The sequence below is a fragment of the Lepisosteus oculatus genome, chromosome 17, assembly GCF_040954835.1.
Source record: "Lepisosteus oculatus isolate fLepOcu1 chromosome 17, fLepOcu1.hap2, whole genome shotgun sequence".
Lineage (NCBI taxonomy): Eukaryota > Metazoa > Chordata > Actinopteri > Semionotiformes > Lepisosteidae > Lepisosteus > Lepisosteus oculatus.
In genome coordinates, this window is record NC_090712.1 from 14,160,769 (window position 1) to 14,175,786 (window position 15,018).

At 42.6% G+C, this 15,018-nt stretch overlaps 1 protein-coding gene across 1 annotated transcript in view; it reads left to right on the forward strand.

Annotated features, from left to right (window-relative positions):
• The window catches only part of lrpprc (leucine-rich pentatricopeptide repeat containing), a 67,562-nt gene that overhangs the window by 3,467 nt on the left and 49,077 nt on the right, over window positions 1-15,018 (forward strand). The window contains exons 5-14 of the mRNA XM_069179857.1: window positions 560-618; window positions 710-796; window positions 1,021-1,147; window positions 1,663-1,807; window positions 2,837-2,991; window positions 3,763-3,868; window positions 4,919-5,026; window positions 10,119-10,237; window positions 10,353-10,446; window positions 12,126-12,195. Of these exons, the coding sequence (XP_069035958.1) occupies window positions 560-618; window positions 710-796; window positions 1,021-1,147; window positions 1,663-1,807; window positions 2,837-2,991; window positions 3,763-3,868; window positions 4,919-5,026; window positions 10,119-10,237; window positions 10,353-10,446; window positions 12,126-12,195 (1,070 nt within the window). The remainder of the gene's footprint in view (window positions 1-559; window positions 619-709; window positions 797-1,020; window positions 1,148-1,662; window positions 1,808-2,836; window positions 2,992-3,762; window positions 3,869-4,918; window positions 5,027-10,118; window positions 10,238-10,352; window positions 10,447-12,125; window positions 12,196-15,018) is intronic.

Below are 15,018 nucleotides of genomic sequence, written 5' to 3' on the forward strand. Positions count from 1 at the left end.
TTTATATCCGCATATGGCAACTGCACAAGAAAGTAATTTAGCTTCCTCTTAAGCATCTAGCATCGCAACTTTCTAGGTGAGTGACACCTGGAGAAATTGCAGTGGAAATGCAGTTTCTCCTCAGCACGACCAGCTCAGTTCCTGCACAGTAATACCTAGATGTGGCTTGCGCAATCATGGTGGATCACTAGAGTCACTGTCACTCCGCTAGCTAATGAAAGCCCGACGTGCCCAAGCCCATCCCTGTCTTTGTCAGCTGGTGGCATAACTGAGTCTCAAAGCAGTGAACTCTGTCGTGTGAGCAGGTGCTTGTACATGCAGAGCCACATCATACACATTTTAATTGTTTAAGGCCCTTTTCCTTCTGATTCTTCTCAGAAGTAGAGCCCATTGAGCACAGAAAGGGTGAGACATCTCCATGTGTGTCACTATTCTTCTATTTTGACATCAGTGGATTTGATCAAATAATTGTCTTGTTTTTGTCATCCACGAGGCCTGGTGGGTTCAGAAAGAGATGTATTTTTGGTGTCATTTCCATTCCTTTTTCTCTCTTCATTAGGTGACGTACCAAAGACTAATTTCAGCCTACTGCCAAGAGGGGGACATTGAAGGTGCGAGGTACGCAGATCTGAGATTAGTGAAAAAGTCATGTTTTAGGATTGGTGTACTGTGCAGTGTTGAGTGAGCAGGTGTGCCTTTTTCGTTGCAGTAAGATCCTGGGTTTCATGAAGAGCAAGGACCTGCCAATTACAGAGGCTGTCTTCAACTCCCTTGTAACAGGCCACGCCCGGGCGGGGTGAGTCCAGTTGTGTGTGTGGTAGGGAGGCTTTCTGTAGAGACTACCTGCTGGCCAGCATAGAGGAGCTGTTGGAGTGAACACAGTGGGTGCTGCTAAGTTTGCAGTGATCAAAATATTTTAAAATGTATTTGTGGAAGTGACGCGGACCTAGGAGGAGGATGTTATTAAATATTTTATTGTTGGCTGACACCGCTGTGGTGGCTTGCTCTGCTTCTCCACAGGGACATGGAAAGTGCGGAGAATATCTTGTCAGTGATGAGGGACGCAGGGATCGAGCCCGGCCCCGACACCTACCTGGCTTTGCTCAACGCATACGCAGAGAAGGGCGACATGGACAAGATCAAGCAGGTATGGAAGAGTGAAGGGCATCTTTCTCCCTCTTTGTGTGGAACCCATGTCTGTTTTGTTTGTTTGACCCTAATTTTCACACCTGAGAATTTTGTTTAGGGTTTAAGACTTGTTTCAGTGGTCAATATAGTGATTGTATCATATCACCTTTAAAATAAAACAGAGAAGATGCTTAAACATCTTGTCTCTGATGTTTAAGATGCTCTTACAGCTGCACTATCAAGAACACTTCCTTATATTTTATTTTGTACCTGGGATACGATCTGACTGTATTGACCGGGGAGATTTGAGAAATGCTTTCTAAGTTGAATGACCATGCTTTTATTACTTTATGACACGCTTTTATTGTGTGTCTTCACAAAAGTTGATGGTGGATAGACTTCGCTTTTGCGTTCCTGTGTAGTCCCGACGGGGCACCTGCAGTGTTGTTGCTCTGGTTTGGGGTGTAGCATGGAGAAGCCACGCTGAAGCGTTTGGTATTGACGGGAGGTATTTTGTGTCCTTGCTTCCCTCAGACCTTGGAAGTTGTGGATAAGAATGATGCCAGCCTGATGGACAGGGAGCTCATGCAGATCATCTTCAGCCTGACCAAGGCTGGACATTCCCAGTATGTGCTAGACATTGTGGAACGTATGAGACACGACCGGGGATACGTGCCTGGTAGGTCTGGCTGGCTAGAGCTTTTGCTTGACCTCTGGATAGTACAGAGATATGCCATCTGTTAGTGACTCCCATGAGTTTTGACTGGCTATCCCCAATTGTGGATTACTTTTTCAGTCATAGTTTTAGATTTGTGTGGAACATGATTTACAGGTAAGTGCAAGTTTCTGAAATACCTAAACCGTAAAACTGTAAAACAGTCTCTGACTAGTGATTTACTGTCAATACACGCTGACTGCTACATTCTGTTTCTTGGATATTAACTATTGCTGTAAAATTCAGAACAAGAATTCTGTGCTATCCTGACATACATTCTAATCACTTTCAATACGAAAACTTCCATATATGTTATAAAACGTTTTCATTATTGCTTAAGACATTTTTATAAATTACAACTGAATGTGTTCTTGCTGAATTAGTACTGTTTCAGCTAACTGCCTGACAGGTTTATGACATACAGTAGCTCAGACCCTCTAACTGGTCTCCTTAGTACATTAAGTAATAAAATGCTGTCTGTGCAGAATTATCACATTACCTAAAGCCTTTAAAAAATATGACAAACTTGCAGGAACAGAAGTGCAAACACATCATGAGATGTAAAGCCAGTGCACGTTTAAAATTGATAACAGAGGACCAGATAAACTTCATTCTCCTAGACGAAAAAAACATTTAAGTTAAAAAAACTCAAAAAGGTGGAAAAAGCCAGTGTATTGAAACTGAGGATCGCAATTGGAGAGATTTGAAGAAATTGCTGTCAGGTTTATCCTGTACTATATCAGCTTTTCTAAATATAACACGTGAACTTTACATGTTTGTAGGTCTATAGACCCGGGGATCTTAGTCCTTGTCCTTGGCACCCACATTCCTGCTTTCTAATTGCAGCTGAGTTCATTTTTAAATAAAACTTCAAATGAATCAACAGGTTGCTTGTTTGGAACCTTTACATACTTCTTCTGCTTAGAGGTTGGTAGATCTTAAAACTGTCTTCTGCTCTAACACCTCTCTCCCTCTGGATCTCTGTGACTCTAGATGCCATGAACCTGTGCCTGAGTCTTGTCACTCAGGACCTGGAGGACACAGCCTTTACCGTACTGAAGAGCTTTCCTACACTACAGGCTGAGAACCAGAATGGCGATTCTGACCTGGGGAACTTCTTCCTTCGCCACTGCGTTAACCTGGACAAGGTGGGGCCTACAGGGAGACTAAACATCTTGTTCCTGATATAGAACGTGTTCTACCCTTTCTTCCCAGAATTCAAGCAATTTTAAGGCAATAAAATAATTTAGTTTTTCTTTCACAAAAAAAGAGCAGACAGCTTTAAAAATTGGTTTTCAGTAGATTAGAACACCTAAAACAATGCAAGCAGAACAATAGGAACATTCTCCCCAACTCTTTTAAGCTTGAGGATCTCCACTTGGGTAGTGCTGTTCATCTTATCACAGCTGTCTCGTCTTGATGCATGTGGGGTACTGATCCTATTTTTTTAAATCTCTGTGTGACCGCTGTTGTGAAAGCATGCCACACCCCAACCATGGATTTTGTAGAAGCCATGGCGTGCCGTCGCTATGTAAGCAAACGTCTATGTGCTGTGCGAACAGGTTAATTTAAAGTGGTTACGGTTGTATGCATTGTGTTGTTTCTCTAATCTGTATATTTTTGTTTGAGATTCCTGGCCTGGTTTTAACACTCTAAATTATAATTGTTTCTTCCCTCCCAAGATAATTTAGCAGTTACCTCCACAAAATGTCATACTTGGGAAATGAAGGGAATGTTTGTGTTCCCTATATAAAGACCTCACTATGAGAGTAAATTGTTTGTTAATATAATAAAAGGCGGAATTCAAATTTATGTTCTTTAAGTCGAGTATTTTGAGACTCTTAACAGCCCATGAGTGTGAGATTTTGTCCATACTGCACCTTATTACTGCATGGTTATAGTATGTTTTTTCTCTACAGCCAGTTGAGAAATTGAGGCACTACTGTAAGGAGCTGCGGGAGTCTAATCTCCACACCTCTGCACTGCAGTTCACTCTGCACTGTGCTCTTGATGCGAAAAAGACAGGTAAGAGCCAATTTTCAGAGGGTGATAAACATTTGAACAATCCTAAAACACACCCTTTGTCCTGCCTCAACCATGTTAAGATTATCAGATGATCTCTGTTACTGTTTCACAATAACTAATAAACAAAAACATGGTTTAAAATGCTTAAATCTGCTAGATTAGACATGATTGACAAGCCCAAAATAGATAACTTAGTATTTGTTGAAAGTGTAAAATTTGGGCGGTCCATGTAGCTTGTTGTCTTTTTTTTGTACTTTTTTGGGGAAATTTGTGTGAATTTTGGATTTATGCAGTACGTTACTTCTGACCTCATGTAGTGGACACTTCAAAGTTTATCGGAGGAGGACCCGGCTTCCCACTTATAGTGTGTTTCTAAAGATACAGATAAGGAATCAGGTGGATTTTCATGGAATTAAATTATTTATCCTCAGAACCTGTTTTAGGTCAAAAAGATGGCCTAAAAAGAGAAGGAACTAAGGACATATTTCTCAAAATCAGTCGGCAGGCTGGTGCAGTTCTCTAGAGCAATGCTGACCAGTCCCTGCTGTAATCTGAAGTATTGTTTCCGATGAACTTGTATTCTTGCTCTGGACAGCTTCCTCAAAGCAGGAGCACCTTTAGTGAGATGTGTCCTGTTACGATAAAGGTTGAGAAACACTGCATTCAGGTATTTAACACCACAGCCCACAGAAAGTAGCAATGTTAAAGAAAAATAAACTGTACTTTTTTTCTTCCTTTTTTAGAATGTTATCATAAACAGTTTTCTTTTGGAAAAGTCTAATGTTAGCCTGCTCAGCAGTGTAGTAGTTAGAGAGTTGCATTTCTAGCTTTGCTTTTCAAGGGTAGTGAAAATTGCTGTTTATTGAGACAACTGTTACCAACACTGTGGACAAAATATAAAAAAAACTGTCATATTTTATAAAATGGACATTACTCTGTCAAGTTCTGACCCTGCTACTTAATATAAGGAGAGGCTGGCCGGGCCAGTAGAGAAAGTGTCTTTCCTTGTGCCTTGTGTAAAGAAGCTCTTATGGTTGTTTTGACCTTCAGAGCTGGCGGTGGAGCTGATGAAGACGATGAAAGAGGAAGGCCTGCCAGTTCGGCCACATTACTTCTGGCCCCTTCTCACACAGCACCAGAAAGACAACAATGTTCAAGGTCAGTCCCAAAAAGAGCTTGTCTGAAAACAGCTGAACAACTGCGGAACCTCAACCTAGCATCTAGATGAAACAAAGAAGTTAGCAGATCATGTCCGGCTTAGAACTATGTGCTTTATTTACTTGGGTGGGATTTTTAAAGTGATTAAAAGCAGCATGCAAAAGCATTGTGACACCACAATGTTGTAATAAGCATCATGATTTGTATATAAACGTTTTGTTGGTTAGAGCATTCGTTGGCATGTGGTGTAAATGTGCACATTTGAGCTGACGCAAACTGTAGTCTCATCAGCTGGCTGACAGAGATGAGGTAGCTGAGACTGCACGGCACAGCTGAGAGTGGACGTGACCTGAAAGAGATATTGGCAGGAACTGATGAGGCAGTCAGAGGCTGGAAGTGAAAACAGTTCTGGACAAGTCTTTCATTGAGCAGGGCATTTCCTGTTTCTTGGCTTCTTCAAGGGAAGACATCCAACTGCTAGTTTGGAGAACTTGGGCTCCCTTTCCACCAACACTATCAGGAAATACAGGAAAGGGTGAACCAATACAAGTTATGGGAAATATTTGGTCCCACAAAAGCCATTGCCCGTCGTGTGGAGCGGCTTTTAGAGACTTTACACATCTGAAATATTTATGAAGTAGAACCTCTGGAGAGGCAGGGTTTCGTTCACAGGGGCACTTTGTCAAATGATGGCAATAAGAGAAAAAGCAATAGTGGGCATGAGAACAAGCAGGCCATGCTCTAAATGGGGGCCAAAAAAGGATTTCAGATGAAAAAAATAATATAAAGTAGATACGCCTGAGGTTGTAGCCATTTTATGAACATAACCTGATTTTTTGCTAGAAGTATTCATATGTTTTACTGGGTAAAAATAGCTTGTTTGTTTTTCCATCCATTTTCAGTTTTGTTTAGCCCGTGGTTGTTAACTAGATTTGGGTCAATTTGAACGAGTGGAGAGGTTTTCATTTTCCTGGCATTTTTTTTTATGTGAGGACATGGTTGTATAAGACATCCAGTTGCTTTGAGCCTCCTGGTTTGTCTGTTATTTTCTTGCTGTGATTCACTTGACTAAAGCAGCTCAGCTTGGCTGGAGTTGAAAACTGTGCTTTGAGAATATTGAAGTTTGTACAGACATTAGCTGTTGTGTATAAAGTTTCCTTTTAGTTACTCAAGTGTTATAATATACTGAGGTGTCTGACCAGTACGTATAGAACGTTGCAGCTCTATAGAACTTGTGGGTTATGAGATGTTGTTAAACATGTTGTTAAAAATGGGCAGAGATTAGACTAGGAACTAATTGATTGCAGAATTGGAAAGTGGTAATTGCAACAGCACCACTTAAAAACTTTTAAAACTGAATTGGCATCCCCATTGGTGATTAGTGTAGGAAGCAGTCTTTCTTGGTATAGGTTATGTGGTATGTTACGATTGGTTACTTTTATTTAAATTGCTAAAATACCTTTTTGTGATAGGCAGTTAACTATTAGAATGTGTGTGTAAGATCAAAATATTTTGGCCAAAAATCTTTTAACTTTCATATGGACTTTTTTTTTTTCCGTGCTGAGCCTGCTTTGGTCTTTCTGCTTGCAGTCTGTATTTCCGTCTCTCGGTTCAGCATGCCCTCCGGCTGGCCCCAGGGCGGGGGCACTGGTGTCATCTGTGTAGCAGCCAGGGGACGGTCCCCCCGAGACATGAACTCGGGCTAAACTGTGAGGCTCCCCAGGGGCCTGAGCCCTTGGGCTAAAGGCCAGAGGTCAGTGTGGCGGCAGAACATTTGTGTGGGTGTGTGATCCTGTGATCGAGCCTGCACACCCTGGAAATGTTGCTGTGGAAAAAGAAGACTGACCTGATAGAAAGATGGAGATTTAAGTTTTTAGATTTTTAACAAGACAAGTCGCTGTAGATTTTCAGGATTGGCATTTATTTAAACACTGTTTTGTGCTCATTGGGTTTGGTTCATACAATTCTGTTTGTAAGACCTTTGGTAGGCATACAATACATGTGTATAATGTGTGTATGTACCAAAATAATAAAGATGCATGATATAACTTAACATTCACTATCTGAAACATTAGGAACCTACAGCTAGTTGAATAAACTCAGTGAGAGGGACTGTGTGGTTGGTTGGAGTGATAGAGACCCTTACATCAGGTGTGCTTGCTTTGTGTGAGAAGCATTGCTTCATGTGGCCTAAAACGTTAAAACCTTTCTCACCATGTGGGGACCAGAAATGAGCACCCTTGGAAAGAAATTGTTCTGCGAGAATGTTACACAACCAATGGCACACATTCTTTTTACTGGGCATAGAGGTGCAAGCACAGCAGAATACACTTCATCTTGAAGAGATGCAGCTTCTTCCCATTCCAAGCAATGAGATGTTGGTAACCCAGCTGGCCTTTGAGAGTTTTTCTAGTTCTTACCCAGCTGCTAAATCGAAGTCTGCAGCAGAAAGAAGAGTTAACTCGGGCTGTGTGGATTGCCCTTAACATCCATTTGCTTCTCCTGCTTCTTACTCACCGCTTAACAGAAGCAAAAACTTTTACTCTTACCATTTTTTTTCCCTTCCGCCGTTCTAACATCTCATGAAAAATGGACACACTTTACTGTCGGTGCGTTTGGGCTTGTGGGGTGGGGGTGGGGGTGGAATGGCGTTTCAGGCCAAGCCGTGTAGGTGGTGTGACTGATGAGGAGTGACTTGATTTCATGTAAATGCGATCGCTCAAAGGGAATTCACTTTAGATTACTCGCACCGTTGTGCACTGCATAAAATATTGAGGGCTGTGCCATTTATCTACAGGTGGCACTCCAGGGCAAAGATGAGGTTTTAAGGAAACTTTGCATTTTGATGAGGCGTGGATACAGGAGACAAGTTGAGAAAGCATATGCTGTTTTGTTTCAGCAGCCTGGAGCGTTGTGACATGTCATCTTCGAGCAGTGCAGTCTCCTTATTGCTTCTGACATGGTACAAGCATTGTTAGCAGTGCCTCCCCTTGCTGTGAAGAGGCTTTTATGTTTGGCGCAAAAGGATTAAACTGAGTCTCCCACCAGGCAGGAAAGAAAGCCCAATTGCCAAATCGATGTCATCTCCGAGCCTAATGCAGAGCTCTGAATCCGAACACCCCAGTCGTCAAAAACAATTAAATAAATAATACAGCACCGGTCCGCTGTGATTTTCATTTTAAATTGCAGCAACCTGTGTTCAGGGAAGAAAGTATTTAATGGGGAATAACTTGAAGGGCATTTTTCACTTGGCATAACTCGACTCGTGAGATTTTATAAAGCATTTTTCCTTTTTCTCCCCCCGAACTCGCTGGAAAGCCTTGGGGTGTCTGTGCTTCATTAACCGGCGAGGTAAAAAAAAATTGAGAAGGTCATGGCTTCTGTCAGAATGCAGACTAAATGATCTTAATGGTGTTGGTCTGTAGTCATTTAAGTTGAGCAGTGAAACTTAACATTGGATTTCAGCTTCACTTAGTCTCCTCTGTGGTTGACCAAGCTGTGTTTAAGGATCTGGGTCCTTTTTTTAATCCATTTGGCATCCTTTGATTGAATCTGTTAACACACCTCCATCGTTTGAAAAAGTGTCCGTGTCTGTTCATGGTAGCTACAGTATGTTGTGAATTGAGGAGACAAAAGCTATATAAAGCCTGTCTTTTCTTTTTAGAAAAATAGTGTGCCCGATGTGTTTCACCTGTTTAATATGTTTCATTGTGTTGTACCTCTGATAGCCTGATCAGTCTGAGCAAAGGCTTTTATGTGCAAATACTTGTTTTGACAAAGTATGAAAGCAAGCTAATCATTTAACTGAACACAAGCATTGAGGAGTGGGTTTTCATTCTGGGTGAGAGAGGAGAGAGGGATTGAGGATCAGGAGGGCTAGTAAATTCCACTAAGGAACAGAGACACTGACCTTTGAACCTTTGGAGTAAACTGGCATGAAGCCTGTGATGCAAGACATAATGTGTGGCTTTCTATAAGGTGCAATTGCTGGTTTCCTTAAAAGCAGCCTTGCCATCATGCTCAGAGGGGTGCTTAATCCTGTCAGTGACTGTATCACTCTAAGACATGGGTAGCAGTTTGACATTGACCGTGCTTTGCATCTAAGATACAACTTTTTTTTTGTCCTTTGTCATTTGTCCCTTAACATTAAATAGCTAAACCTGCTTCAAAAGAGCAGGACAATTTCCCTTTATTCTGAAAGATGCTTTATGGCTCAGAAGAAAATTTCAAATAAAAAAAGGATAATCCCATTGTGTTATATGTGAAGCAGTGTGGTTTGCACTCTTCAGTATGCTTAGAAATGTAACAGTCTGTGCGGTGTTAGTTAAGTCAGATTCCTTTGTGCAGTAATGTACAAAGCGAAACTTACGAGTTGGGTATAGTTCTTGAGTTCTAAGCTCCCTCACAGCTAAGTGAGGTAAGAAGGTGTGTGTCTTATAGCTGGAGGGCAATGTATCATTTAAATGTCTTCTGGGACAGGCAGTCATGTGCTGTGTCTCAGCATTTGCTCCTTAGCTGCCCAAATGGGACACGTTTGTCTCTGGGCATTGTGGGCTGAAAGCCATGGCTGATCCGACATCTTAGCCTTAAGAGATTCGTCCTCATGTCAAGTAGAGTGTCACTTGGATTGTTTCTTCTGGCACTGTGATTGTTCTCTCACTGTGACCTGGTGCCATGTCTCGTGTCAGCCCAGGAAGGACTGGGACACTTGCTGTCCCACTGTGACACTGATCTGGAGACCGTGCTGTCAGGTCGCAAGTCTCCTTGCTGAGGGGCTGTGGCTGTAAAGTAGTAATGCAGTAGTAAAGTAGTGGAAGAAAAAAGAGCATGGGTTGGAGTTGACCTTCTAGACAAGTGTTGAAAGCGTTTTATTTTTCTGGGGAAAAGGTTTGGTGAATTACTTCGTAAAGATGCCTCAATGAAAGAAAGAAAAAAAGTATGCTCAGCCCTGTGCCGTGCAAAATAGATTTAGCTTTTTTTAACATATTTTTATTCGAGTTTATTATTGGTTTCTTGTTCACCTTAAAAAAAAAAAAAAGTTCAACATAAAACTAATGCCTCCATGTTTTGTGATCCCCTCCCCTTGTACCAGGGACCCTGGAGGTATTGAAGGCTATGCAGCAGCTGGACGTGGAGCCCGATGTGGAAACCTACTCCAGCTTCATCCTTCCCAGCTTCTCCAGCCTGGAGGATGCTCGTGCCATGATCAAGGTTCCACTGCCTCTCTTCTGTGGATGTTTTGTAAAGTAACAGTTGTCTACCGGTGCTGCACCAGGCTCCAGTTCCAGGCTGGTGTGTCTAAGTGAGGCCTGTCCTGTGATTGCAGGAGGTGGGCTGCCCTGTTGACACAGAGGGATTTGCTGCATCGGAGCTGAGGGCTGAGGCAAGCAGTGGGAAGCTCTCTGATGTGCTCGCTTTGTGTGAGTAGAAGTGTTGTTTCAGGCGAATTCAGAATTCAGAAATTCTGCCCATTTCTTACCATGCGGGGAATAAACAAAGGGCACCTGTAAGGAAATCGCTCTGTGAGACTATGTGTTACACAACTAATAGCAAACACTCTTGACTGTGCATAGAGGCGCAAGCACAGCAGAAGGCACTTCATCTTGAAGAGATGTGGTAGATTGTCAAGTTCCCATCTCAGGTAATCTTGCAGTGGCATGTGGATAACCCAGCTCACCTCTGAGAGGAACAGCTGTTTTAATTTCTTCTTTGGTTCTTCATTGTCTGCATTTATTATTGCAGTAAAAGATGCTGTATGATCATCAACTTTTATGACAAACACACTGATCTTTAAATATGTAAATATAAGCTGTGAAATCCCTATACCAGTTACCTTAATGCTTTGTTGGCTCTCTTTATACGCTCCCCCCAAGTTGCTGTAGCAGGCTCTTCTACAAGAAAATTAACTCTGCAGTCTGCCAGCTTTTTCACTGGAGAGCGACAGCAGTCTTTCTACCAGGTTGTTCTTCCAGAATTATTTCCTGCTTCACGTTGTCAGTGAGGAACCAGCCAAGGGCTGGGAGGGAAATTGATGCTCCCACTAACATGAGAGCACAGTGTCAGGTCCGGTCAGCTGTGTTTCCAACAGGCAGGTAGGGCTCAGCCTGCCACAGAGTGTCTGCATCAGCTCTCGCCCTCGAGTACAGTGAAATGGGCTTCTGCAAGCCCTGGGAGGGAGAGCAGAGCCATTAACCCACGAAATGCAAAGTCGCAAAGTAGCCCAAGTTAGGTGCCCTCCCACATTTGAACATCATTATTGAACGTGCTGTCGTGAAAGTTCTTAATGTGCCTAACGCTTAATTCCAAACATACTTGATGTTTGTTTCACCTAATAAACTGTCTGATGCAGGTCAGATCTGGGTCCTGCCTTTCCTTGCACACAGGCCCATGTTGTCACGTAGAACGGTCTTGAAGAAAGGACTCACTCTTGCAGTCATGGACAGAATCACCCCCAAAAATCCTCCCCCTCAGCTGGGCTGATCTCAGCGCACAGGCACATTCAGCATCGACATACGGCTAATGGTTTGCCCGTGGGCTAATTGCCGGTGTTGAGACACTCGCACAATGAGAAGCAAAGCTGCTAGAGGAGACATTTTAAGTGGTGAACAAATCTAAATATCTAACGAAAGAACGCTTTGCATCGTTCAGAGGCGATTTGCTAAAGGAGGCTATGGGACAGCATTTATAAATAATGAATTTTTTCCCTCTTTGCATATTTGCCCTTCATCTGTTTAAAATGTGAGGAGATTTTCCAAGGATCAGAAGTTATTAATCTTTTATGTTCAGTGAGCAGTGCAAGATGATGTTGCGATTCTACAAGTAGGTCTTAATTTTATAAACCCTCTACTTTTAAAATAAGGCATGTTAGTAACTTAGGGTTCTTGCAGCATGACTCTACTATTTCATGTTCCAACGATTGTCCATCCTTGTGTGTTTTTGAGTTGCAAGCACAGTGTCTCACATATAGGTGATGGGGGTTTAAGGGTGCTAAAGGCCATGTTGTATTTTGTATCCCGGTCAAACGCACTAAGTAATCTCTTTAAATACCAGGATTAGAGGTTTACGCTCAAACTTCTCTCTCTCTCAATATATCTTGCAGTGTCCTCTCCCTCCTTCCCAGCTGTGGATCTGATTGCCTTCCGCGGAAGCCTCGTCCTGGGTTTCCGAAGGTGAGCGTGCACTTCTATTAGCAGGTGGCAGCCTGCAGCACACCGCGCACCTCCAAGTGCGTGTGAAACGGGAGCACTGAGGTTGTCCACGTACAGAGATACTGTGATGTTCTGCCAGTGCTTGCGATACAATTACAGGCGCCACTGCAGAATGAGTTAGGTTATTTCGAAGGACTTTGCTACCTGGTGGTAACCTTGGGGATGACTGGAGTCGGTGTGGACAGAGAGAAGTATCCACGGTTCAAGTTCAGCTTGTTTGTGTTCCATCTTTAGCTCCTTTGGACAATCACTTTCAATCTCAGGCCTGGAATACCACTGCATCTGCTGCTTTCTGCTCCAGGTGTCTTTTGATTCACAGGCTAGCGCATTTCAGTTTTCTGTTTGGTCCCTCTTTTTAATACCATTTTCAGCCCTCAATATGCTGGATGGGATTTGTTATTGATACAAACCCTGCAAGATCAGCGAGTTTCAATGTTGAGATTTGTGTCAACAACCATTTGACAAGGTGTGTGCGCCTTCAGCTTTTTCAGTCTTGCACCAATGGTGCATTCTCTGCAAGCGCCACTGCAACTCCAGCGGTACGGTGCTGTGGGGAGGGGGAGGGCGGGTGGGGTGAATCCCTGGGTCACCGAATGAAATGTGACAGTAGATGAGGAAGGAGCAGTTTGAGATTTGAGGATGCTGTGCTCCACGTTTCTCCCTCGTGTGGGCAAAGGTGTGTTAGTGCTCCTGTGGGAGACTGGAGTCTGCAGCAGCCAAGGGGCACCTCCTAGCACCATCACCGTGGTGCCAGTCTGGAGTCATGATGGAGCCGGGACACTGCACACCACCCTCAGCTCAGTGTCTGCCTGTTAGTGGTACTAGTCTCCTTCCGTTTTGTTCATTTATGCCGGCATTATACAAAGTGGTCCTGTCTTTTGGTAAACCTCCCACTAAATGTACCCAAATCATTGATATCAGATACCAGATATCTTGGCTGCACTGAAGATAGCATGAAGTTAGGGGACCATTGAATCATTTTATTAATTATTTTAGGAAATATCAAAAGGGCCCAAATATTTTTAATCTGTGGGCTGCCTTCAGATTTAACAATGTATTGGAGTCCATGAGATCCCTGTGAGTCTGAGGAGTGTGAGCACTACTGCCAGGAACCCTGTTACAAACCCACCTCCCAGTGGTGCTGGCTGCTCTGTGTGCCTGTGCCTCAGGATGCCTGATTGCTCGAAGGCTGGCCTTTGGAGAATAAGGAGCAAAAATGCAAATACACCTCACTTAAAACTTTGCCTCTGGATGTTGATGTGAATATGCAGATTCTTTTCCTCAATGTAGATACCCAGGGAGACTGTCAGTGTTTTTAATTTTTTTAGTTTTTCATTTTCACCCCGCGGCCTTAATGAAACCATGAGAAAACTTACCGCACAATATTTTCTTAGCGTGTGATTTTTACTGAGTTTGTTTGGTGTGGGTTTGCCTGTAGAAGAAGATGTTCCATTCATTTTATCCTATAAAACAAAAATTCCACACAATACTGGTGATATTGTGATACTGTGTGTTGAAATGGAGCTTTCTGTAATTATGATACCAGACGTCTTTCATTGGCAGCACAGTGGTGTGGCAGTTAGCACAGCTGACTCTCGGCTTTAGAGTTCTGCGTTGTGGTCCAACTTTGGGTTCTTCTCCCCTTGGAGCTTGAACGTTCTCCGAGTTCTCTTGGGGTTTTTGCCAGATTCTATGGTTTCATTCCTAAGACAACGCTAAGTTTGTCTGGCTACTCTAATTCTCCAGGGGTTTAGGGTTTGTTCCTGATGTGACCAGAGAGTTTCCGTTCCCAATATGACCAGTTCAGGATACGTGACTGGAATAGAGATAAAAGAGTGTGACAGGCTGCGTGGCCTTCTCTCATTTGCAGCCTTTTCTGACAACTTTATATGTGAGCTAAAAACAGTACATTATATAGATGATATCACACATTTAGGCAGTTTTTGTGTTGTGGATACTGTATATGTAGTTGAAAGGGTTTCTTCTTCCTCCTGAGGAGTAGGAGGAAGTTGATGATGTCTGTAAGTGCAGATTTTAAATTAAGGTCTGGATAGGTTTAAGTATCACTTAAAAATATCCTGGGAAAGGTGCTCCCTGTTCAAATGGCTTGCTGTTTGCTTTAAATATGAGCAGAGAGCTTTTAGAGCTGGCTGCGGCTGTCAGGGGCTGTAATTGCATGTCAGTCTGTGGTTGTCAGAGCCCTGTCACTTCACATAGTGACCTGGACGTGTCAACAGCAAGGTCAAGAGGAGGGGAAGGTTAATTTAATAATTAAATGTCCAATTTTTTCGCCTCTTAAACAAGCTGATGGGGGGGGGGGGAACAAATATAAGTAACGTAATACATATGGCTGTCATTCACTTGACCATTTAAACCAGTGGCTCTCTGCATAGTGATTTGTTGAAGAGACCTCGCCTCTCAATGACATAATCTCTAGTGTCATGGTCATCCAGATTGATGCCTTCTATGAGCCTCATTTGTTTATTGCTTACGAAGTTCAAGAGTAACTGTCTTAGATGTCATCATGCAGCATGCATTCATTTTACAGCATTACTACAAACATCAATTAAAACAATGTCTTGTCAGTGTTATGAGTATTTTAGTGATTTTCAAAGTTTAACAATTTTAAACATTATCAATTCATCATAAATAAGTCAATCCATCACAAAGCTGTTCTAGGCATTTAGTCTCATGTGCAAACAGCTGTTTTTAACTTTATCACGTTCTTAACATTTTTACAAAGCAGGGTGTTTTCAGGTAAGTGGATAAATAATCAGAAAGAAA